The following is a 27383-nucleotide window of genomic DNA, read 5'->3' on the forward strand; positions in this document are numbered from 1 at the left end:
TGCATTGATTATTCATTCTCTTTAATAGCGGGTACACTGTTAGCCGAGGTCGCCAGCTCGTGAAGCGACTGGGCGATCACGTGTGCCCGTTATTAAAGATAATGAATATTCACTGCTCCCCACGCCCATACTCCCTCCCACGTCTCAGCGCCAGCTTCAGTGCATAGAGGTGGGAGGGACTATGGGCATGGGGAGCAATGAATATTCTTTAATAACAGGCTCCAGTGTTAACCGCAGCATCCGCCTCCTGCCTCCTGTAACCCGCTCCTCCGCCCTGCCGCTCCCCACCCCTCCACAGCCACACTATAAGGTAAATTTGGAGTATAAGGCCGGGGTGCGACTAGCGTATGGTGTCCGACTAGCGTATGGCATCCGATGCAATATGCTAATGACCCTCAGCTCCTGCTCGGCTGCGAGTGGGAGCCGAGTGTCATGCCTCTGTGCTCCAAGCCTTTCACACAAGGGACGCAGCTTGTTGCGTCCCCGTGCGGTCGGCGGGCGCGTCAAAACGACGCATCTGCATACATCCGCAGGACGCTTTAAGAAGTTGGTACACCATTTGTGTATACATTTGGAGGAGGACTAACAGAGGAACGTTGCACAAAGTAGCCACAGGATAGGAGATATATGACCGATCGATGGGGGTTTCATTGCCCATGAGAATTCCCTCCTCTTCTTCCCTTTGATTGGGATTTAATGGAGGAGCTACATTCAGGTCTATGGTACTGACGGAGATGGCCGAGCTTTGTAGCCAGCTTTATCAGCCAGTCCCATTGATGCCGAGTGGGCATGCTGGAGTAAGGAAGAAAGGAATACTCCATTGGCACAACCCCCAGCAATCAGGCATTTAACGTGTAACTAGCGGCCCACCAATATCACACCCAATGAAAGCGAGACGTAACGCATTTCCTGCTTTTCTTTTTTAAGACATGCACCAGTTCTATGTCTTCAATATGAATGGGAGGATGTAGCTTGAGATGGAGGATCGCACATTTACACCATGACGCAACATGTGCGACAACATCTGCAACAACTATCACAGGCTGATATGTACAATGAACGTCAAGTTTAGCATAAACTAATACCAAAAATGTCCTACAATGGTCTACTTAGACCTGACGACTGCCAGCACTGATGACATCTTTTACCCCTCGCCACGACAGCACCCTACAGGAGAGAGGGATCCGCCCCACAGGAACAGGAAACCTACAGAAAGATAAAAGGGGGCGGTCCGCCTTTCCTCCTCAGTTTAGGTTTCCTGTTCCTGCGGGAACGACAGGACTCTAGAAGCTACAGAAATACCTGGGCATGCACGCCGCCTGTGCAGTCTCTTCGGAACGGCAGGGGCTGCAGCCTGGAAGCAGCGTCGGGGGAGTTCCGCTAGACGGCTCCCTCCTCGTCTGGGAGGCATACAGATGGCCGGGTCCGGAGAACGCCGCCCGGCATCTGCATTATGCGGCGGCTTCAGCGTGGGAGTTCCTCGCCCGGCAGAAGGGGTGAGTGAGAGGAGCTTCCTGCATGGCGGTCCGGGGACTGGAGGCCGCTCCGCGCACGCTGACCGCCATTAGTAAGTTCACCCCGGAAGTACATGCTAAACTTCCGGGGTAAGCAGGCCGAGATCAGCGGTGGGGGTAGCGCGAGTTCGCGCATGCGCAGTACCGCTTAAAAAAAAAAAAAATGGCGCTCTATATAAACTGGCTAACCACTGTTACCTGCGATGCAAGATGTCATCTCCAGGTGCCATGGATCCTGCAGCAGGAGACTCAGTTCCCTCCAAGGACCGCTCCAGCAGAGGATCATCAGATGCCGGTCGAAAGAGCGACACAGTGGATAAATCCAAAGGATCTCGGCCGTCTGATCCGGTAATAGAAAGCTTCACTGGGTGAGTTTATAACTCTGCCTATTAAGCTGACGCCGTCTCCCCTCCTTTCTCTCTCTTTCTCCTCTCGCTATGTCTTATCTGGATCAGGCCACAAAACGACAAAAAACCAAACATAAAGAATGCGCCTTATGTAGCCAGCCCCTACCAGACTCATACCCCAAAAAACTCTGCAAAGATTGTATAGCAGAAACCACACAAGGAGCAGCGGTGTCTATTACGGACTTACGCGCCATTATAAGAGAGGAGTTAAAGGCTATGTCACAGGATAAACCACAAAAAAGTAAATCCAAAAAGCCAATACCTTTATCAGACTCTGATAGTGAGCAAGCCGTACTCTCAGATATCTCTATAGCCTCTTCATCATCATCATCATCATCATCATCATCTTCAGAAATTGAGGGACGTTCATGTTTCCCCTTAGATAGTGTGGATAATCTAGTGAAATCAATAAGAGACACTATGGGGTGTGAGGAAACAAAGGGCGCACAAACCACGCAAGATATAATGTTTGCGGGTTTGGCGGAGAGGAAAAGGAAATGCTTTCCAGTCATTCCAGCAGTGAAGGCATTAATAAAAAGAGAATGGGAGAAACAAGATCAGAGAAGTTTTTTGCCCTCGGCGTCAAAACGGAAATACCCGTTTAGTGACGATGAGTTACTTACGTGGACCAAAATCCCTAAGGTTGACGCAGCTGTTGCCTCTACCTCTAAGCCGTCCACATTGCCTGTTGAAGACGCGGGGTTACTCTCAGACCCTCTAGATCGCAAAGCCGAGTCGTCCCTTAAAAGATCCTGGGAGGCAACTACAGGCATATTTAAGCCAGCAATAGCGAGCACTTGTACCGCCAGGTCAATGCTCATCTGGATTGACCAACTAGACCAAAGCATTGAGAATAAAATGTCACGAGAAAAATTACGAGCTGCTATTCCCTTAATACGAGGTGCAGCAGCCTTTATGGCGGACGCGTCTGCAGATTCTCTCCGCCTAGCAGCTAGATCCGCAGGTCTGGTAAACAATGCAAGACGGGCGTTATGGATGAAAAGCTGGAGAGGGGACGCACAATCAAAATCTAAGATATGCGCAATCCCATGTGAGGGTGAGTTCCTCTTTGGAAAAACCTTAGACGACATACTCAAGAAGGCAAAAGACAGGAAAAAGGCTTTTCCTGATACCTCTATTGCCTTTTATAGGAGAGCCTTTAAGAGAAGGCCATTCGGCAAGAGAAGGCAGACGGACAGGTCGGCAACATGGTTCCCTAAGGAAGATAAACAAAGAGGTACCATGTTCAGAAGACCCAACCCCCCAAAAGACAGCAAATTCTGAGGATATAACCATTCCAGTAGGGGGCAGATTAAAATTTTTCACTCCCCAGTGGGAAAATATTACAACTAGTTCGTGGATTTTAAATATAATCAGAGATGGAATAAAATTACAATTCTCTCGCTTTCCCCACGAATCATATATTATAACATCTCTCAGCTCGCCTATACAACAGGAGGCCCTCGAGAGTGAAATCCAAACCCTATTATCAAAAGGGGTTTTAGTCCAAGTTCCGGAAGGACAGGAAGGTAGGGGATTCTATTCTCCTCTATTCTTAATTTCCAAACCCGATGGTTCATTCAGAACAATCCTAAACCTCAAAAAGCTTAATTCATTTATTAAAAATGATACATTTAAAATGGAGTCTATAAAATCCACCATAAAGTTACTCTTTCCAAACTGTATGATGGGGGGCATTGATCTAAAAGATGCTTACTACCATCTCCCTATTCATGACAGATACCAGAAGTTCTTCAGGGTAGCGGTGGCAATCAAAGGCAAGATTTGTCATTTCCAGTATGCAGCATGCCCTTCGGCCTTTCTACAGCGCCAAGGATTTTCACCAAAGTGATTCTAGAGGTGATGGCTTATCTTCGCCAAAAAGAGACATTAATTGTGCCCTACTTAGATGACTTTTTAGTCATCGGAAATTCAGTTTCTCAGTGTGCTGACCGTTTAGCTCATGCAGTTTCATCTCTACAGGATCTAGGTTGGATAATCAATATCGACAAATCCAGACTGACTCCACTGTCACTTCAAGCGTTTCTGGGGTTCCATCTAGACTCCATAACTCAAAAATGTCTGCTCCCTCAGGTAAAAATCTCACTCATCAGACATAAAGTCACAACAGCAATAAATAATCCTCACATGACCCTAAGAAAAGCCATGTCATTACTGGGATCTCTTATTTCCTGTATACCTGCAGTCCAGTGGGCACAATACCATACCCGGACACTGCAGCACCAAATCCTCCAAGAGGAAAGATGGCTACTTAGCTTAAATGCAAAGATAACGTTGTCCCAGGAAGTTTTATGTTCTTTAACGTGGTGGCTGGATTCTAACCATTTGATGAGTGGTGTTCCATGGGTAATAACACCATCTCATATTATAACCACTGACGCCAGTCCTCATGGATGGGGCGCTCATATGGGAAATGATTTTTGCCAAGGGTTATGGGACACTGAAGAATGCCACAACTCATCTAATCTGAAAGAACTAAATGCAGTAAGATACGCCTTATGTCATTTTCTCCCACAGCTCCGGGGAAAAGACGTTCGAATCCTTTCCGACAACACCACCACAGTGGCTTATATAAACAGACAAGGAGGTACTCAATCAGAGACTCTGATGTCTTCCGCTGGGAAAATTCTGGATTTGGCAGAAAAACATCTATTATCCCTCACTGCAGTTCACATAAGGGGGAAAAACAACCAGCAGGCAGACTTCTTAAGTCGACATACCCTAAGGCAGGGAGAGTGGTGCCTAAACCATCATATCTTCCAACGGATAGTATCCCTATGGGGTTGTCCGCAAATAGACCTCTTCGCCACGAGAAAAAACAGGCAAGTCCAGAAATTTGCATCCCTATCGTTAGCAGATCATCCGGACATTCTAGACGCTTTCCAAACCCCTTGGCAATACAGTCTAGCGTACACCTTCCCTCCGATAATATTGTTACCACAGGTTATTCGGAAGATCAGGGAGGATGGAGCGAGAGTTGTACTAATAGCACCATTCTGGCCCAAAAGGCCATGGTTCTCATGCCTACAAGCCATGTCGGTTTCGGACCCTTGGGTCCTCCCCTCGACACCCAACCTTCTCTTCCAGGGTCCGTTTCTCCACCCCCAGGTGGACAATCTCCATCTGACGGCCTGGAATTTGAGAGGCAGATGCTAAAATTAAGGGGATTTTCCGAGGGACTAATTGACACACTCCTCCAAAGTAGAAAACGCTCTACCACAAAAATTTATACAAAAATCTGGGAAAAAATTCCTACAATTCCATAAATCTCCCAACACATCAGAAATTCCAGTACAATCTATATTGGAATTCCTTCAAAAAGGGAGGGAACTAGGTTTAGCTGTAAATACGTTAAAAGTTCACGTATCGGCACTGGGAGCCCTCTATGGCCATAATATTGCAGGAAATAGATGGGTATCCCGATTTATCACGGCTTGTGAAAGGATAAATCCTGTTAATATACCTAGAATTCCACCCTGGGATCTAAATTTAGTTCTACAAGCCCTAACAGACTCTCCATTTGAACCAATAGATTCAGTATCCATTAAATATTTATCACTTAAAACTGTCCTCTTGGTAGCACTGACTTCAGCCAGGAGAATCAGTGACATCCAAGCTCTTTCTATAGATCCACCTTTCCTGCTAACTTTTCAGGATAAGTTGATTCTTAAATTAGACCCTTCCTATCTCCCCAAGGTAGCGAAGAAATTCCATAGGTCACAAGAAATAGTCCTACCCACCTTTTTCAGTAACCCTTCCACTCCTGAGGAATGTAAATATCACACTCTAGATGTTAAAAGAGTAGTTTTAAAATACATTGAAAGGACCAGTAGCTGGCGACAGTGTAGGGCTCTGTTTATATCCTTTCAGGGTCACAAGAAGGGTCATGCAGTCACAAAAAGCCCTGGTGGATCAGGGAGTCTATCACACTGGTTTACTCCGCGAGGAAAGAAAACCCTCCGGAAGGCACACTCTACCAGAGCTATGGCATCCTCCTGGGCCGAAAGAGGAGACGTCCCAATAGAAACCATATGTAAGGCGGCAACTTGGTCAGATCCTTCTACTTTCTATAACCACTATAGGCTTGACCTATCGTCAACTTCTGACCTAGACTTTGGCAGGACTGTCCTCAGCACGGTGGTCCCCCCCTAGGTGATGGTCTCTGAAAGATCTCCTGTAGGGTGCTGTCGTGGCGAGGGGTAAAAAGCCGGATTACTCACCAGTAATACTCTTTTAGTGAGTCCACGACAGCACCCTCTTACATCCCTCCCTATATTAATATAGTACTTACTATTGAGTAAAATTCTTTTAATCATACATGAGCAAATAAGTTTGAAAATGAAATAAATTATATTTGCCTAATACTGGCGGTCCTCCGGGTACTCTGAAATCAAAACTGAGGAGGAAAGGCGGACCGCCCCCTTTTATCTTTCTGTAGGTTTCCTGTTCCTGTGGGGCGGATCCCTCTCTCCTGTAGGGTGCTGTCGTGGACTCACTAAAAGAGTATTACCGGTGAGTAATCCGGCTTATTTCATTGAATATCCTGTTTACACAGACAAAACGGATTGAGATGTGCACGATCTGTTATATATCATTCAGTGCACATAGGCTGCCATTGCCCAACTTAGCTTGTTCCAGTCGGCAACCTGCTTAGGCTACGTTCAGATTAGCGTTGCGCGCCGCTGCGTCGGCGACGCAATGCACGACGCACGAAAAAACGCATGCAAACGCACGCAAAAACGCTGCGTTTTGCGACGCGTGCGTCGTTTTTTGACGAAAATCGGACGCAAGAAAAATGCAACTTGTTGCATTTTCTTGTGTCCGACGCTAGCGTCAAAAACGACGCACGTGTCGGAAAACGCAACAAGAAAAACGCATGCGTCCCCCATGTTAAACATAGGGGCGCATGACGCGTGCGTCGCCGCTGCGTTTCCCGACGCAGTGTCGGGAAACGCTAATCTGAACGTAGCCTTAGACTGCACAATTATCCTGAAATGAGCACTCCTAAGTACACTGGTTCACAATAATCTCACAATGTAAATGACTCTTAAATCCTGTAGTGAACACTATGCTCCTTTAATTTATGTCGATCTTCTGAGATTACATCTAAGAGGCCTGACGACCTTGAGTGGCTTTGATCTGTAACTATTTTTTGTCGATCCGGGCAATAGCCGCCTGACGAGATGTAGTATGACTGCTCCATTGTACCGCACAGAATACAATCTTCCTGTTGATGCATTTTAATCCCGGAGATTATCAGATCTCCACATGTGGGACTTGGGTTTAATAACGCAAAGCCTCCTTCCTATTATTCCTTATCTTATCCTCTCTCACCTTCCAGTAACCTGTTCTCCAAACTTTCTGTCAATCATTTGCTTGGATTTCCTGATCAGACCTCATAGCTGGTGGGATTATTGACACGCCTCAAGCTTTATCTTTATTGCTGGTCTATCCCTTGTGTAACATTAGTGTAACAAACTACCAAGGACACCACTCAATGGATCACCTCCTCCGCCCCTGGACTGCAAACATCAGGGGCTTCTCATAAAGATTAGATTCTCATTTTAGCCATTTTTTTGCACAAAATAGTTTTGTAAATTAATTCCTTTGCATTGTGAATGTTGGGTGGAAACCAATATGGCTGCCATTACATTATCACCTGTAGGGGGCATCACTCAGCTTCCGAGAGTCCTACAAGGCAATTGTGTATGAGTTTTAAAGTGATAAGAGCAGAAATTATATTTCCACATCTGAAAATGCTGCTCATGCCATTGGCTAGGCTGTAAGGTCTGATATTTATGACTACCACCTCTGGGATTTAGAGTGGGAGACAGAGGATTCGCTGTTTTTGTTCTCACTGATGTGGCCAGACATGCGCAGTTTTCTTCATAGGAGTTCGGAAAATAGTACACCAAGTGTGCTGGTCCCTTAAGCTGCCCATACTCCTCAAATGGTCCGCCGGCACTGCTAAAATCCGTGGGCTCACATAAATTTAATCCAATGTGTATATTATATATTTATCAATCACACCCAATTGAGTGTGTATGTATGTATGTATATATATATCTATATATATAATTGTCTAAGGGTTTTTCCGTCTGTCTGTCTGTCCTGGAAATCCCGCGTCTCTGATTGGTCGAGGCCGCCAGGCCTCGACCAATCAGAGACCGGCACAGCAACGACGTAGAAATCCCGCGTCTCTGATTGGCAACGGGCACAGCGACGATGATGTCATAAAGGACGTAGACATCCCGCGTCTCTGATTGGTCGAGGCCGCCAGGCCTCGACCAATCAGCAATGGGCACAGCGACGATGATGTCATAAAGGATGTAGAAATCCCACGTTTCTGATTCAGCGACGGGCACAGTATCGACGTAGATATCATATTGGTTGCTATGGCGACGATGATGTCATAAAGGTTGCCTCGACCAATGAGCGACGGGCACAGTCTGTCGCGAATTCTGGAATCATCATTGTCCATATACTACGGGGACATGCATATTCTAGAATACCCGATGCGTTAGAATCGGGCCACAATCTAGTATATATATATATATATATATATATATATATATATATATATATATACACACACACTAGCTATTGAACCCGTTCTACGCCCGGGTGGTGAGCATTTATATTGGTATATGGTCTCCATCCTTGTATGTGCTGCTCCCATCTTGCTCCCCCATCCTGTCATGTGCTGCTCCATCCTGCGTCCCCATCCTGTCATGTGCTGCTCCATCCTGCGCCCCCATCCTGTCATGTGCTGCTCCATCCTGCGTCCCCATCCTTTCATGTGCTGCTCCACCCTGCGCCCCCATCCTGTCATGTGCTGTTCCAACCTGCATTCCCATCCTGTCATCTGCTGCTCCATCCTGCGTCCCCATCCTGTCATGTGCTGCTCCATCCTGCGTCCCCATCCTGTTATGTGCTGCTCCACCCTGCGCCCCCATCCTGTCATGTGCTGTTCCAACCTGCATCCCCATCCTGTCATCTGCTGCTCCATCCTGCGTCCCCATCCTGTCATGTGCTGCTCCATCCTGCGTCCCCATCCTGTTATGTGCTGCTCCACCCTGCGCCCCCATCCTGTCATGTGCTGTTCCAACCTGCATCCCCATCCTGTCATGTGCTGCTCCATCCTGCCTTCCCATCCTGTCATGTGCTCCCATCCTGCGCCCTGTCTTGTCATGTGCTGCTCCCATCCTGCCCCCATCCTGTCATGTGCTGCTCCCATCGTGCGCAACCATTCTGTCATGTGCTGTTCCCATCCTGCGTCCCCATTTTGTCATGTGGTGCTCCCATCCTGCGCAACCATTCTGTCATGTTCTGCTCCCATCCTGTGCCCCCATTCTGTTGTAATGTGCTGCACCCATTCTGCCTGTTCCTGTTTCCATTCTGCCATATGTTGCTCCCATCTTTCTCTCTCCGGCTGTGCTGCCCAAGTGCGGCTGTGCTGCCTGAGTGCAGCTATACTGAGCTCGGCTGTACTGTCTGAGTAGTGCAGCTATACTGAGTGCGGCTGTACTGCATGAGTGCGGCTGTACTGCGTGAATGCGGCTGTACTGGGTGAGTGTGGCTGAGTGTGGTTGAGTGTGGCTGTACTGTGTGAGTGTGGCTGTACTGTGTGAGTGCAGGCGAGTGTGGCTGTACTGCGTGAGTGTGGCTGTACTTACTGCCTGAGTGCGGCTGTGCTGCCTGAGTGCGGCTGTGCTGCCTGAGTGCGGGCGAGCATGGCTGTACTTACTGCCTGAGTGCGGCGCTGGCTATAATGGATACAGCACCCCTGCAGCCAGCACAGCGAGGGCTGACTCCGCCTACTCGCATCACTGGTCACATGCTGGTGACATCATCGAAGGTCCTGGAGCTCCGCTGGGCTCTACATCTACCCTGACTGGAGCTGCAGAGCACGGAGCCCCCATGGCCGCTATATTATGGGGGATGCACGGGTGTGTGGAGTCCCCATGGCCGGTATATTGGGGGGGATAAGTAAGTTCGGCTGCGTCACTCTTGTCCAGACTGCACTTGCGCAGTCTATAAAGGCTTCAGACAGAGTGACGCTCCCACTGTTATATTATATATATATAATTTGTGCTTCCCCTTTAACCTGATACATATTGTTTCTTCCCATACAGGAGAAGCATCCGAGTCTCCGAAAAAAATGTCTGTGACCCTCCCATCTATGGTCGAAGATGACGAAGATGTTAAAACAACCTTTTTAGAGTCCGACTCTTCGGGAGCTGATCCTTTCTAAAAATGAACCTCAACCAGGCGAGAGCCGATGCCAGATGAGGTCCCTAAATGAAGTAGATGTGCATGGACCGAACAATCCTGGGGACAGTGACATCGCTGCCGCCATCACCTGACTGCACCTACAGATCATTGTGATTGTGTGGATGAATTTTAGATGGTCACATGATTGCAGAGTGATGGATGAGGTGTACATACCTAGATGTTTTATATTTTATGATTTTGTAACATTGGTTGCGATTTATATATTAAAACTTTACCATTTATATTTGTAGTGTTTGTTTATGTATTTATGTATCCGTTTTAGCCCCCAAATTTAATCCAGAAAACGTTAGAATAGTCATAAATTTAAGTGGTGCTTTACAGCTCCATTCATTGTTTACATCTGGCCATGGCGGCGCAGATCAGTGGATGAGGCTGGGTGTGGGACCTCCACCAATGCGATACTGATAACCTATCCTAAGGATCAATGATATGCCTAGAGAACCCGTTAATGTTGCCGTGTAGCTCAAGGCTTTGGCTGGGGCTCCACTGCACCATATGTTACACGCCAGCAAAAAAGCAGCCAAGTTGCAGATATGTTGAATGCGAGTAGCAGTTGCTCACTGATTATACTGAAGTTGATGAGGGTTGTATTGACGGCTATTAGATGCGGTGTTGCAGTTCTCTAAAAAGATTCTTTACTCCATGTAACACGTGCCATAGTGTAGCCCTAATCTTCTAGTCCAGTATCTCTTTTACTATTCTTGTGGCCACTAAAATCAGTTGCCAGCTTGTTAATAGAGATCACTAACAACTTCAGGCCAAATATCGCTACACAAGCGTTCATAAGACCACATGTTCTCAATTGTCTGCCTTTTGAAACAAGGGCAGATAAAGATTCTGCCAATTACCCGACAAATGAGCAAAATGCTCATTCTGTGTCTAGGAGTCCTCATCATCAGATATGAACAGATCATTAAATGAGCACTGATCGACTTTTATATAGTCAATTTGAAGAAGGAGCAATCGGCTCACCTCATCGGGTGCTTTATTTATTCAGTAGTATAAAAGGCACAAAAAATAGTTTAACAACACAAAAATGAAAAAGGCAGAAAAGAAATATCTGCTTCGCTCCCAGGTAACATGTTTCAGACCTGCATGGACCTTGATCAAGCTTTCCTAAACACAGACGGGCAGTAGAGAATATGCACAACTGACTTGATTAAAACCATGTTCAGCTGAATACAAGAATAGCGCGACACTGAGTAATTATTAGTGAAGAATCAATGTATATGTGTATTTAACACATTTTTTTCTATCATTCTTTACGTGGCTTCATGCTATTCTTGTATTCACCTGAACATGGTTTTAATCAAGTTGACCGTGCATATCCTCTGCTGCTCCTCTGTGTTTAGTCAGGTTTTACAAAAGGTCCATGCCGGTCTGAAACATGTTCACTGGGACCGCAGCGAATATTTCTTTTCTGCCTTTTTCATTTTTGTGCTGTTGTGTTCAACTATTTTTTGTGCCTTTTATACTACTGGATCAATAAATCACTTGTTTATGAAGATGTGAGTGCCGGCTATTTTTGTGCTGATGCTATATAGTCAATTGATGTTTTTTAAGTGGCCAAGATCGGCCTGTCTCAATGCACCTTTAGCTGAGCCTCTATGAAGCAATGTTCTCTACTGGGCTGTATCCTAGAAACGTCATGATTTCATAGTCCTCCACAGCACAGAGTCTATTCCTAGAAAGCACAATTTTTCACAGTGATCACTAGCAAATGTTGAAAGACTGAGATCGGCATCAGCCTGCAGAATTGTGAGTCCACCTGTGAAGGAGTATGGTTTGTAATACAAGCTGTATCTAAACATTAGTACGTTCCAATACTGAAATTACAAAGACCAAGAAGGAAAAGCCATGGAATGATATCAATCACAGGATGAACAGACATGTTTAAAGGAACCAGTGACCAGGTCTTTCCCAAAGAAAGTACGGCCACCACATTAGGGCGTTTTTTATTTTAAAGCATACTGAAATGCTGTAAAAAGTCCACAATCCAGTCTGCAAAAAAAAATTGCTTGTTATATTTACAGACTGGGCGGTTGGGTCCAATGGGCGCCTTTGGTCTTGGTCAGACGCCTCCGCTGTTCTTGCGATCACCGTCTTCCTCCCCTTCTTCATATGGATGATGTGTCCTACATCATCCACACAGTATCCCCATTGCGCGCAGGCGCACTTCTATATGACCTGCAGAGGGCAAAGCAAAGTGCTCTAGTGCCCATGCGCCAGCTTTACCTCTGAGTCGTCAGCGCTCTTTGGCCTTTCCTGTGCATGCACTCTGGAGTACTTGGTACTGCCCTCAGCAGGGGAAAAAAGTGCACCAGCGCAACGGAGAACACTGTGTGGATCACATAGGACACGTCATCCACACAAAGCAGGGAAGGAGGACGACCGAGTACGAGAGGAAGCACTGGATCAATTCCAGAGACCCCCATCTGACCGGACTGTGCCTGCAACTAAAAATAGCTAGTTTTTGGGACCTGCAGATTGGATTGGGGACTTTTTTACATCATTCCAGTAGGATGTAGAAAAGGCCCGAATGGTGGTAGCTGTACCTTGTGTGGGAAAAAAACTGGTGACAGATTCCCAGTAATGATCTGGAAATTCTGAAAAATTGTAAACAAAATTTTCAAAACGTCTCGATTTATTCAGTATGGAGTATGAGCTCCGAGTGCAGAAATCCCCACACGTATAGGATATCATATGCGATCACTGAAGTCATTAACGGTCGTCTGAGGAAGGTTCTGCCAAGATGAATGCACTTGGCTAAATCATCAAGATCCGCTACTGGCAGCTCCTGGGCAATTGATGCACCACAAACATTTTTTCAGCTTGCAGGATACAGAAAAAAACCCAATATGTTTCCAACGCAACAGTGTTTCTTCATCACAGATCTCAGATATGTTATGGATTATTTTTAAGGGAATTGGTTAAATAGGTTTCACCTATTATGGAAATTATAAAGTATACAGCTCTGGAAAAAATTAAGAGACCACCACATCGAAACCCTGTCATGGGCAGCGCAATCACCAGACCTGAACCCCATTGAAAACCTCTGGAATGTAATCGAGGATGATGGATAGTCACAAGCAATCAAACAAAGAACTGCTTACATTTTTGTGCCAGAAGCAGTGTGAAAGACTGGTGGAAAGCATGCCAAGACACATGAAAGCTGTGATTAACCCCTTCATGACCTTGGGATTTTCCGTTTTTCCGTGTTCGTTTTTCGCTCCCCTCCTTCCCAGAGCCATAACTTTTTTTATTTTTCCGTCAATATGGCCATGTGAGGGCTTATTTTTTGCGGGACGAGATGTACTTTTGAATAACATCATTGGTTTTACCATGTTGTGTACTAGAAAACGGGAAAAAAATTCGAAGTGCAGTGAAATTGCAAAAAAAAGTGCAATCCCACACTGGTTTTTTGTTTGGCTTTTTTGCTAGGTTCACTACATGCTAAAACTGACCTACCATTATGATTCTCCAGGTCAGTACGAGTTCATAGACACCAAACATGACTAGGTTATTTTTTATCTAAGTGGTGAAAAAAAATTCCAAACTTTGCTAAAAAAAAAAAAAATTGCGCCATTTTCCGATACTCATAGCGTCTCCATTTTTCATGATCTGGGGTCAGTTGAGAGCTTATTTTTTGCGTTCTGAGCTGGCGTTTTTAATGATACCATTTCGGTGCAGATACGTTCTTTTGATCGCCCGTTATTGCATTTTAATACAATATTGCAGCGACCAAAAAAACGTAATTCTGGCGTTTCGAATTTTTTACGCCGTTTAGCGATCAGGTTAATGCTTTTTTTATTGATAGATCGGGCGACTCTGAACGCGGCGATACCAAATATGTGTAAGTTTGATTTTTTTTTTATTGATTTATTTTGACTGGGGTGATTTAAACTTTTATATTTTTTTTTATTTTTTTCACATTTTTTTTTTTTACTTTTGCCATGCTTCAATAGCTTCCATGGGAGGCTAGAAGCTGGCACAATACGATCGCCTCTGCTACATAGCAGCGATCTGATGTTTGCTGCTATGTAGCAGAATTGCAGGTGTGCTGTGAGCGCCGACCACAGGGTGGTGCTCACAGCTACCGGCGATCAGTAACCATAGAGGTCTCAAGGACCTCTATGGTTACAATGTACAAGCATCGCCGACCTCCGATCATGTGACGGGGGTCGGCGATGCGATCATTTCCGGCCGCCCGGCTGGAAGCGGAAGTTAAATGCCGCTGTCTGCGTTTGACAGCGGCATTTTACTAGTTAATAGGTGCGGGCAGATCGCGATTCTGCCCGCGCCTATTACGGGCACATGTCAGCTGTTCAAAACAGCTGACATGTCCCGGCTTTGATGCGGGCTCACCGCCGGAGCCCGCATCAAAGCGGGGCTTCTGACTTCGGACGTACTATCCCGTCCGAGGTCAGAAAGAGGTTAAAAATCATGGTTATTCCACAAAATATTGATTTCTGAACTCTTCCTGAGTTAAAACATTAGTATTGTTGTTTCTAAATGATTATGAACTTGTTTTCTTTGCATTATTTGAGGTCTGAAAGCACTGGTTATTGTTTTTTAATTTTGACCATTTCTCCTTTTTGAAAAAAATACAAAATTTATTACTTGGAAATTAGGAGACATGATGTCAGAAGTTTATAGTATAAATGATCAATTTACGTTTTGCTCAAAAATATACCTATAAAGAGAAAAATCAGACAAACTGAACATTTTGCAGTGGTCTCTTAATTTTTACCAGAGCTGTATATCAGAGTCTAAAGTATCACCTGCATTGCACTGGACATCTGCAAAAAAAATACATTACATGCAGGGTCGGACTGGCAATTCTGGCAAACTCATACATGCTAATATATGATTTTTGAGTTGATTCCGGGAGAATTCGTATATTTTATCAGTCTCTTTTTTGCCTCTTCTAAGCTGATTTATGACCATAGACAGGTTCTATGTGCAAGAAAACAAAGCACCTGTGCAAAATTTTAATAAAATTCAATGCAAAAATTATTTTAGCCCCAAATATACTCTTTTAGGTAAGAAAAATAAAACATTGCCAGTGGCGGACAACCACTTTTAGGGTATGTTTCCACGGTCAGTAAAGGCTGCATACAGCTGCAATCTGCAGCCGCCAGATATTACAGCATTTTAGATGGGATTTTATGAAATCCATCTCCACTATGCGGGCAGGGATGCCTTTGGCATCCCAGCGTAAATGGACATGTGGCACATCTTTCTAGACCACAGCATGTCAATTTATCTTGCAGAAACACTTTGTCTCCGCAAGATAAATATCACAGTCCAATGTATAGGATGTGGTGATTCCGCATGGTTCAAAGAACACATGCGGAATCACTGCGCATACAAAAGCCGGCAGCACTTTGGACGGAGCAGACATGTGCTGCATCCAAAGTGCTGCTAATACTGACCATGGAAACATACCCCAATACATTCATACATCCTCATGAATTCTCGCCGCTTAGCCAATTACTGCTGTCACGGGGTCCTTTTCCGATACCACACAATCAACAGAGCAAGAGAATAGTGAACAATTCCAAAAGCTTTATTTAGGCAAAAACACGAAAGGTCCATATATGATCCACCACACAAAGGAAAAGGCTAGGGTCACATTGCGTTAGTGCAATCCGTTTAGCGCTAGCGGACTGCGCTAACGCAATGTTTTTTATGGGGCCACGTTCGGGGTCGCGGTAACGTCCGCTCTCGCAGATCCCCGATCTGCGAGAGCGGGGAACGGACCGCGGGCGCGCCTCGGACGCTGCAAGCAGCGTCCGCGGCGCGCCAGGAATCTCCGGCGCGTCGCTAGCGCGTGCCGAACATGGCACGCGCTAGTGTAGCGCGTTCCCATTAGCGTGAATGGGCGCGTTAACGGCTGCGTTGCACGGCGTTAATTTCGCCGTGCAACGCTGTCCGTTTAACGCGGTCCCATAACGCAATGGGAACCCAGCCTAAGATAGTCCAGAAGCTGAATGCAGTTCAATAACAGGATAAAAGTCCAACAATCCAGCAGACAGAGGATAAAAAATGGTCCATATGCTTCCCCTTCTCTCTGACGTGCTGTGTTCACATCATCATTCCACACAGGACTGATCTGTTTGTCACCTCCCTGATATTTACAAGTCCCCCTCCTCATTCACAGGTCAGGAGGGGGAAGGTCTCAGGGGCTCATTGTTTCAACAAGCTAGGTCAACATGTCATTAGCATATTAGCAAACAGTACTGTGGGGGCTGATATCAGATGGCAGCAACAGCCATTCATCAATTAGCAAATAACTCCTTCTACAAGAGAACACCATGAAAATAAGAAATATACACAAAAATGATACCCACATAGCATATCACACCATCACACTGCTTCAGGCTTAAGGGCCTCAACAATGACAGAAACAGACAGATCTGTCGTTCATGAGTGCGGCTGGATGTGTCCGTGTTTTTCACTGGTAACCAAAAGCATCCCACACTGGAGTTAAGTAGATCCAGATATTGGGAACTGTCAGATGGAAGTCCCTGCGACTTTTAGAAAGTGCCTCTTTATCAGCCGCTCTACTAAATTAGATATTTAATAAGCAAGAGCCAAAAACGGCAAAAATATTGGAAAAAAACAATCTGTAACCCAGTCGCATAAATCTTCATCCTATTATGTCTGGAATCGCGATAATAAAAAATTAACAAGGTTTTCAAAAATCTACAGAACAGGTCTTTCAAGTCTTGAGGTTTGCACAGAACTTCCTGTCCTGCACAGTACAAGAGGTGGATTTATTGACTCTTGTTTTTAGCTTTCTTTGGCACAAATTTTGAGGGATCCACTTTTGGAAAAAAACACAAGCTCATGCATGAGTTTGTCTTTATTCAGTTCAGTATCTGCAGATCACAAAGTAAACCCTGAGTTGATATTATGTATGAGGGGGCCAAATTTTCGTTGTCGCTTATTTTTTGCGATTAATGGTGGTCAAACGCAGCTCATATATCAAGGCCTCTTTTTTTGCTTGGGCTAAGAAAAAGTGAAAACCGGAGAAGCTGCCTGAGGTTGTGTGTTTAGTAGAAAGCCCACAACCTGCAAGTCATTTACGTGTAACAGGATAGATGGTGGGGGATGCTATTTTGCATTATGAAAGCAGACCATGCTGACATTTGGCCAGAACAATCCATAAATGTTCTAAGCATTTGTATATGTAATGAGCAGATCAGAAAACCGTGTTAGATGTCATTTTGTCTATGAGATGGAGACACGGAGATCAAAACTGTTCTGTGCCAGCCACATAGACGGCAATAATTGCAGCCAAATCATAAGTGGCACAATGATAGGAGTGTTCAGCAGGCATAAAACACAATGTAGTATTTGTCAAAGTCATGTGATGCAGAGATCTCTGGTTATTACTAGCTTCCCCTGGATCATGAAATGTTCATTACCTGAATGGAATTGACAATATCGAGTCTATCATGAAAGACATCCACTAAGTGTTATAAACGTTATACTATGGTCAGGACAAATGAGAAAATCACTCTTGTATGACTTTTTTTTAAACTTTTTTTTGTAGTGTTGGATGTGGGTGGCGCAGTGGTTAGCACTGTAGCCTTGCAGCACTGGAGTCCTGGGTTCAAACCCCACCAAGGACAACATCTGCAAAGAGTTTGTATGTTCTCTCCGTGTTTGCGTGGGTTTCCTCCGGGCACTCCGGTTTCCTCCCACATTCCAAAGACATACTGATAGGGAATTTAGATTGTGAGCCCCATCGGGGACAGTGATGATAATGCGTGCAAAATGTAAAGCGCTGCAGAATGTTAGTGCTATATAAAAATAAAGATTATTATTATTATATCACAGAAATGTACCCCAGACCACGGAATAGTGTATGGGTGAGAAATGTAATCCAGCTAATTTTTTAAATGCTTTTTGGAGTGTTCGATATCACAGAAATGTATCACAGACCACGGAATACTGAATGGCTGAGAAATTTAAGCCTGAAAAATGTATTTACTTTTTTTTTTTTTTTTTTTACAGATCACAGAAATGTACCCCAGACCATGGAATACTGTATGGCTGCCAAATTTTTGAATGCTTTTTTGCAGTGATATATATGTATAAAAAAAACAATATCACACCTGCAGGATCAAGATATCCATTTCACAGGATCTCAAGTGAGGAAATTAATCCTCAGCATAGACTGACCAAGCATGCACCATAAATGATGCCTAGTGCACATAATGAAGTATCCACATATGACATTGTTAAGACAGGCTCATGGGCTCCTTATTCTGCATAAAAGGAATTTTAATATATGTGTGCATGGTGGGTACTGCACAGTCAATAGCTGAAGGGATATTAAAGAAAACCTTTCACTGATTTTTGTTTTTTCTATTTAAGCTGAATACTTCATCCAATTGCTGCTGGTTAACCGATTCTAGACCAGTTTTTCTTTTTCTTCTGTGCTAGTTCGTTCCAAAGTTATACCCCATGATAATAATGATGCAGATTTTCCCTTCAACCAACTGGGTGTATACCATAGAATTTTGCTGTGGTTGTTTTGCCTGTTCTCCTCTGACGCTGGCCAATCAAAATACAGCCACACCCATTCAGACATTCTGTGGTATACGCCCAGTTGGTGACAAGGAAAAATTTGCTCCATTACTTTAAGGGGGCATAACGATGGAATGGAGGGGCACAGGAAACGATGGAATGGAGGGGCACAGAAGAAAAAGAAAAACTTCTCGAATCAGTGAAGCAGCGGCAATTGGAAGAGAAACTCAATTATAAACTTAACATACATAAATTAGACGCTGGTTAGACTTTTTGAACTTTTTTTATCCATTGACCTTTAGCAATGTATCAGTTCAAAACGGATGGAGCTATAAAGTACAAAGTCTGTCTTCTGTGTTTCATCTGTTTTATATGGATGTATGTATGGATTAATGAAACTCTATGGGTCCATGTGCTGTCCGAGAGAAAAAAACATACAGTATATAAGTATATAAGCTTTGAAATGCTGATGTGTTTCAAAGAGAAATATTCCTGGCTGCAATCGTGCCGCCAGGTTCTGATTCATGCTGCCCGGTATTGACTTACAGATTATCATTATTAGAAAATAAAAGTATATTTAAAACTTTTTTATATTGTGGCTATATTTTGTGGTGTTTCACAGTCATACAGGGTTTCATTTCTTTTACAGTTCAGGGTATATGGACACTTTGGATTTAATTATAAATCTGCCACAAGACTTGATGCACTGGAAATGAATTCTCATCAAATTGTCAACTATTTTGAGATGTTCTGGATAAAGCCAGAATCACAAGTCTGTGACAATTTATTGGTAGCGCATGATGCTATATTCCATCACAGTCTGACAATGAGGAATCGCTCTCTGCGCCTCACTGATCGTGCAATGGTATCATCAAAGTCACAGCGTCTGTGCTGGATTTGATGCTACATTGTGTCTACGTGTTTGATGCCGTGGAATACGTGGAGAATCGCAGAAACCTCTGTGGTCAATATATTAAACTGTGAGCTGTTAGAATGTCAGAAAGGATAATGAAGGAAAAGCAAGAAGCTGCACCTGCATCCATCCCATACACTGAAAAATCCAAATACGTGCAATGAAAATGTATGGCTGCAACCCTCAAAATTAGTGTAAATGATGGTGTAGGGCAAACAGTATCTATAGAACGTTGTACAACTATGTTGGTGGAGTCTGCCTGGGAGAGATTACAAGACTTCTCATTTTAGTTTTTTGCCCCCCATACACATTAGACTAATGATGGCTGCACCCACTGATAGTGGCGGGGCCTAGTCAACCGATCATCGGGGGAGATGTTGCCCGAATTTTCACAGCAGGATGATTTTTGTTCTCCCAGAGATAAGCTACCAGCAGGGGAGTCTGCCAGCGGCTTTCCCATACAGAACACAGGCGTGCGCAATCACCCAAACAAGCTCTCCTGTGTATGGGGGAGACAGGCAAAATGGCTGCTGGCTAAATGATTGGCCAACAGGTATCTAATGAGTACCGCCATACAAAATCAAATTACACTCTTACACAAAGTTGACATAATGCTACAATTCAGTACCAAAATAATGTCACCATAAAATGCTTAACATACTACAAGACATAGTATATAAAGTACTGTCATACACAGTGCACATCATTGCTTCATATAACGGAACATGATATTATTTAGCGGCGTTTGGCTTGATCTCGAGCCATAGTGACTTAATGGATGAACGCTCTGTAGAAAGATCGATCTTCTGCAAGCCTAGATAGGTCCACCAGGGTCTTCTCTGCCTTATCTTGATAATATCAATTCATCGGATTGTTGGTCTTCCTCTGCGTCTTGTTCCTTCTGTCCTCTGACCATGATGTCCTTCTCCAGTGATTGCTCTCGTCATATGATGTGTTCAAAGTAGGCAAGTCATATGTTGGTGATCATTGCTTCGAGTGACATGTTTGGCTTAATTTGTACCAAAATTGCTTTGTTCTTCTTGCCATCCATGGTATTGATAACATTCTTCCCCAACACATTTCAAAGGCGTTGATTCTTTCATTTTGTTCCTTTATCGTCCAGGTTGTGCACCCGTATGTTACCACAGAAAAGACCAAACTATATACTGTATGAGCTATGGCTTTGTCGCCGGTGAAATTGTTCCTCAATTTGAAGACCTTTTTACAGTGATTTCATTGTTGATTTGCCCAGAGCTATTCTCCTGTTGACTTCGGGTGTCGTTGCTGCATCTTGAGTTATCATCCTTCTGAAGTCTTTCACCAATTCTAGTTCGTTGGCACCCATCACAAATTTGTTCCAATTGTACTTGGCACTATCTTTGTCTTCTTTGTGTTGTGGCATATTCATTGTTCGCTCTAATATGATATACAGGATCTAAATATTACCAAATAAAATGGTAGTATCCACGAAATACTGACAATCAATTATCAAGCTCCACCCACTGCTACATAATGACCTTTTAAGTAAATCATATTGGAGGGGATTGAAATGATCACTACATGGGAAAATCCTGGCTGTTTCCCAGGGATGTCAAAAATGGGTTCAGCTGGAATCAAATAATCATCATAAAGGCTGCATTTTGAAAGCATGTCCACTTTTGCAATCATGGCATTAAAGTTAAGAAAAAATAAATAAGTGAAGCAACTTTGCCATTAGTGCCGATTGAAAATCTGTCACTGTTTTGTGTATAAAGCTTATATGCAGACATGAGTATCTCCATGGCAACAGACTACAAAACAATTCTGCGTAGTCTGACTCTACCTATGAAGAGTAGTATCATGAATGTGTCTATTTGGAATTGTGTCTGTTATAATAAACACCAAGGACAAGGATTCATCAAGCAGTTTTGCTAGAATTCTGGTGTAAAACCTCTTGAAATGACTGATGTTTTTCTGGACTTTTTGAACAGTGGGTTGAGCGTGACCAAATATGTCCAACAAAATCATCACAACAGAAGTGTTAGCCAGACGCTGGTTGGCGTCCATTTCTGGTGGTGGCGGACGGCAGTTGAAAGATGCAAGAAATTCATTAAAGAGGAGTGCATCTCAATGAATATGGTTTCCAGTTTGCAGCCAGTAGCGGTCATCAGCTGATGCAGGACACGAAGCCGTTCCTTGTTATTTCTGGGCACATTCCTTTCCTCTCTACAAACACATTACTAGATTAGACTAAACAATTTGCAGGCAGAGCTGTTTGGGCTGCACTGACCTCTACTGTTTTGTTCACCCCTGTATCACATTTTTTAAGTTCCTCTGCTCTCCATCAAATACATTTGCTTCCACTCAAGAGAATCTTTGTGAAATGCGCCAAATGGCAGGCACTTAGCCTCAATTTTGCCTTGTTCAGTAACGTGTCTGCTGCGCTGCTTACCATAAACGACAGTGTCTTCTGCAAATAAGCAGATCTGACAGATGCTGCCAGGCAGACGCGGCCGCTTTCATCTACATCTTGTACGCTTCGCATTGCTTATAATGTAAACGGCCGATCATTTGTTCCTGTTTTAGATGTGAAACGTAAATAGCGCATCAAAATGTCTGTCAAACATAGAAACGCATGGGAGATCGTGCACAAAGTAAGTAAATGTTTCTCTTATTTTTTAATGTATGAAGGTCCAAAATTGTGTGCGGATTTATTGATTTATTCTTTATTGTGACCACTCCTTTTTCAAAAACAGAGTTTCAAATCCTCTGCACAGCATAGAGTTTAGTGATCAAAAACTATTTACCTGCAACCACCACTAGAGGGAGCTCAGGAGTACATGGTAAGTTTATAGGCTCCCTCTAGTGGTGGCTGCAGACTCACAATATTATTTAGCTCAACTAGATCTGTGTAAGGTTTCATTTCTTCTGGGATGGCGCTGCAGGAAAAACAAATTGACACTGGTCTCTGGTACTCTTATGGATATTGGGACTCAAACAGCTTAATGTTAAGAAATTTTTAAAAAAATCTATTGGTGCATCTATGTGTGCTAATTAGTATCTGCTTACCTCTTTCATACTCCATGACAATATATAGACTATAGAGTTTGTCAGGAGGAAGTGTGGAGCGGACACAGGAGTTAACTCCGATCACTGCTGCCAACCTTTCTCTGACAGTGGCATTTAACCAGCATGAACCTGCTAGGCCTCTGTTCAGCGCCCATAGAATCCATGCGACATTATCACAGAGTGCTGATGGGCTGACATGACCAGGGATGAGCATCCTTATAATGTTGGTACTTCCGTGAAACTTCCGAGACAGTGATTTGTCATGTATACTGCAGTACTGAAATTACAGGTTCAAGACACCATAGGAAAGCTAAAAAAAGGTCTAAAGTTAAAAAAATAAATAAACCATGATACAAGTTTGTCGTAGCTGTACTGACCTAGAGAGTCATATTCCCTGAAAGGGAGAAGATACAGATTAGATATTAGAAAAACTTTTTGACAGTTAGGGTGGTCAATGAGTGGAGCAGGCTGCCACGAGAGGTGGTGAGTTCTCCTTCAATGGAAGTCTTCAGAGGCTGGACAGACATCTGTCTGAGATGGTTTAGTGAATCCTGTGCTGCATTGAGCAGGGGACACGATGACCCTGGAGGTCCCTTCTATGATTCTATGATTTAGTTTTTACAGCCCAACTAATGCTGGGAACTAAAACTTAACACAATGATGGAATTGCATTTTTGTCACCATTTTTATGCACTTGAATTTTTTTTCTCCATTATTCAGAACAGTACATTGTAATATGATTGGTGTCTTTTAAAACTAGTAATATAATAAATACACCGGCACTCCAAATGATAGTGGGTGTAGGAGTGGGGGAAGCTGCTGGTGCCTAGACGGCTACTGCGCCAAGCCTGTCATATATATGCAAAAGAATAAAACTAGAAGTTAGGCCATCGCGCTACCTATCTCCTAAATAATAAATATAGTGAACTAAAAAGTACCCACAAGAGGATTAAAATAAAGCACTTACTTAGTGGTGACAAAACTTTGACTGCGGAGACTTGGTGGAGCGCTGAGGAGGTGGAGACAGCCGCTCCGTGACTCCGTGAGTCCGAGGTGAGGAAGTCCGGATGGCGGCGGCGGCGTGAAGCGACAGGCCCGAGGGGAGCGTCCTCCCTATTGGCGCCTGGCTGCCACGCGCACGCCGAGAATGTAGACAAGCGGCGTCCTGGCCAGGGGCGCCGCTACACTGCGATGGGGAATAGGGGGGCGTGGTCTGGGTGACGTCACCCGGAGCTACGAAAAAATGAGCAGAAGACGGGTGCCGAACAGGGCCTCTATTGCCTACGCGTTTCGAAGGTTACCGGACCTTCTTCGTCAGGGCTAGAGGTCCCTGGCTGTCTGCTGCTCTATATAGGATATAAAGGCGCCGCCCACTATTCAAAAGAAAAACTAAATGCATATGTGTGCGTGAGAGTGTCGCTAGGCGACAGGGAGAGGCTGTAAACTTATAAGCCCATGGACCTAATGGAATACCTTAGAATAATAGGTGGTCTGTGCTACTATGTACTAATCTTAAAAAAAATGTATTTAATAAATACATTAAAAAATATACATTTGAAAGAGGCAATTGCTGTAAAAATATATAAAAGAAGGGGGGGGATTTTTATATGATTTATTAAAAAAGGGGGAGAGAGGGGAAAGAAAGAAAAAGAATGCTTGTAAAATGTCATACATAAATAAATAACTATTTAAAAGCATAAAGCTCCAATTCATGATTCAGACCCTTAGGGGCCAGGCTGTCCAGCATAAAAATCCACCTTGATTCGGTGAGTGACATTAATTTTATGTAGTCACCTCCCCTCCAGTTTTTTTGAACTACTTGGATGCCGCAGAATATTAATCCCTTAGTGGACCTACCGTGGTACTCCCTGAAATGCCTGGAAAGGGGGTGGCCAGTAAAGCCTTTTTCTATATTATTGAAGTGTTCTTTCAAACGGTCCCTCAGTTTACGTTTAGTGCGACCCACGTAAATTTTACCGCAGGGGCATTTGATTAAGTAAATAACTCCTGACGACCAGCATGAAATTTGGTCTTTAATAGTAAATTCCTGAGTGGCGTTAGAGTTAAAAAATTTAAGCTGTTTTATTTTTTTAAAATTTGTGCGCACACAACAGGAACAAGTGCCGCAAGGTACAAAGCCTGGATTCTTTGGGGGTATACTCTTGGCAGGGCCCTTGTTGGTAGTTGGAGCTATAATGTTACCTATTGTTTGTAATTTTCTAAAAACAAACTTGGGGCGTTTTGGTAGCAGTTCCCCTATCACTTTGTCCGACTGAAGGATTGACCAGTGTTTATAAATAATTTTGGTAAACTGTTTGTATCCATGATGGAACTGCGTAATAATAGGTAACTGATAAATTTGTTTAGGGATATCAGTTGGGATAGATTTATCCCTCGTTGTTCTCTGTACTAGGGTATCCCTCGATGTTTCATAGACCTCCTGATTAGCCACATCCAGCAGGTCTTTGGGGTATCCTTTTTCCAGAAATTTCTTGGTAAGTTGTTCTATCATATAATCTTGTTTTTTAGTGCAATTACGTCTTACCCGGGTAAATTGACTTTTGGGGATATTAGTCAACCAAATCGGTAGATGATAGCTGTTAATGTCAATAAATCCATTAGAGTCTACTGGTTTGTGGTGGCATTTAGTTAGTATCCGGTTATTTTCAATAAAGATGTTTAGGTCTAAGAAATTGATTTCGGATTTACTGGTAGTGTCTGTAAATTCCAACCCAAAGTCATTAGAGTTGAGGTTGGCAATAAATACATCTAATTCTCTTTGGGGGCCGTTCCAGATGAATAGTATATCATCGATAAAACGCCTCCACATGATCAAACCAGTATTGGGGCTTTTTGTGAGCGAAATATGTAGCTCCTCCCACTTGGCTACATAGATGTTTGCGTAGCTGGGAGCGAAACAAGTGCCCATAGCCGTGCCCCGTGTTTGGAGGTAAAATTGGCCATCATGGGTGAAATAATTATGTTCCAAAATAAATAAAATACTTACTGGTTTCTTGTGGGTGGCCAGTTTATTAAGGTAATGTTCTGCCGCTTCACATCCTTTTGAATGGTCTATTACTGTATACAGTGATTTTATGTCTAGTGTCCCCAGTGTAAAGCCACTTTCCCATTGGATTTTTTCCAATATTTGGAGCACTTGACTAGTGTCTTTAAGGTATGCGGGGATAATAGACATGCATTTTTGGAGGTGTGTGTCTATGTAGCGTGACAGATTAGCTGTCAGGCAATTGATACCCAAAATAATAGGCCTCCCAGGTGGGCGCATTGCATCTTTATGGACTTTAGGGAGGTAGTAGAACACTGCCACACTGGGGGTTTTATTCATGATAAATAAAGATTCTTTTTTATTTACAATACCTGAAGATTTGCCTCGTGATATTAAAATATTCAAATTTTTTGTATAACGTTCAGTAGGGTCACTATTTAGTTTCCTATAGGTAGTTTCATCATTCAGGAGTCTATCAGATTCCTCCTGGTATGTGGTTTTATTGAGAATAACAATCCCACCCCCTTTATCCGCTGGACGTATAATAATATCATGGTTTACCTGAAGGTCCAGCAGTGCCTTTCGTTCAGAGTTATTTAGATTTTGGGATATATATTTGGGGTTCTTTTTCCTCATTTTCCTAATATCCTGTGTGACCGCAGTTTCAAAAGACCGAAAGGCATTTGAATATTCTTGTACGGGATGAAATGTAGAGGGATTGGATAGCGAAGTCTGTATGTATTCATGAAAAACAGGATTAGGGACTTGCGGTCCTTTTTTAAGGAAATATTTCTTAATGGCCAAATTGCGTAAAAACTGCTTCATGCTGATGAACAGGTTAAAGGGTTTTGCTGTTGTGGTTGGTGCAAATTTCAGTCCCTTTTGTAGGAGGGACTTTTCGTTGTCTGAAAGTACATGCGAACTCAGGTTAAATATTTTTTGGGTGGAGGGGAGGGAATTTTTTATTTTCTTTTTGGAGAGTTTCCCCCCCCCCCCCCCTCCTACCTCTTTTGGTTTTAGAATATTTGACCGAAAAAAATCCCGAGTGATTTTAGTCTGTGTTTTAAGTCCTCTCCCTCTGTTTGGTATAAGACTGGAGATTTTTCTGTTATTATTTTTATTATTAGTGACCCCTTCTGGTCTTTTAGAGGGGATTTTTTGTTGTCGTTTTTGAGTAATGGGGGTATTGGTGCCATATTTTACTTCCATCAATCTTTTATTTTTATCTGAATAGCCATTGTGGGTTACTAGATTGGGCGCCGTACTTGCGCTCTGGCTCGATCCAGGTAATTCATTACTCCTAAAGGTGTCGTCCGTATCATCAATTAGAGATAGTGGGGCATAATAATTGGAGGTGGAAGCAATAGGAGACTCTTGTAGTTCTAATGGTGGCCCTGAATGTTCGTGGGTACTATAATTGAATGATACGTTGGCTACTTCTGAATTAACAGACGGTCTGACATTAGCCTGATTCCTATTACCAATAGAAACAGGTGTATACTGGGTGGAATTCGTGTTGGTGTAAGTTGAAAAAATTTCCGAGCGATCTAGCGTATTTGGAGTTTCGTTGTATTCATCTAGGACTACAAGGTCCATAGAAGCTTGATGCATACTAGCAGAAGGCGAATACGTTTCCC

General features: G+C 43.6%; 1 protein-coding gene across 2 annotated transcripts in view; it reads left to right on the forward strand.

Annotated features, from left to right (window-relative positions):
- KIAA0586 (KIAA0586 ortholog) overlaps positions 1 to 10458 on the forward strand; it is a 234614-nt gene extending 224156 nt beyond the window's left edge. For both annotated transcript variants that reach the window (XM_069733299.1, XM_069733306.1), the window contains one exon: positions 10078 to 10458. In XM_069733299.1, coding sequence (XP_069589400.1) covers positions 10078 to 10196 — 119 coding nt within the window. In that variant the 3' untranslated portion in view covers positions 10197 to 10458. The remainder of the gene's footprint in view (positions 1 to 10077) is intronic.
- The last annotated feature ends 16925 nt before the right edge of the window (positions 10459 to 27383 follow it).

Source organism: Ranitomeya imitator, chromosome 1, assembly GCF_032444005.1.
Source record: "Ranitomeya imitator isolate aRanImi1 chromosome 1, aRanImi1.pri, whole genome shotgun sequence".
Classification (NCBI taxonomy): Eukaryota; Metazoa; Chordata; class Amphibia; order Anura; family Dendrobatidae; genus Ranitomeya; species Ranitomeya imitator.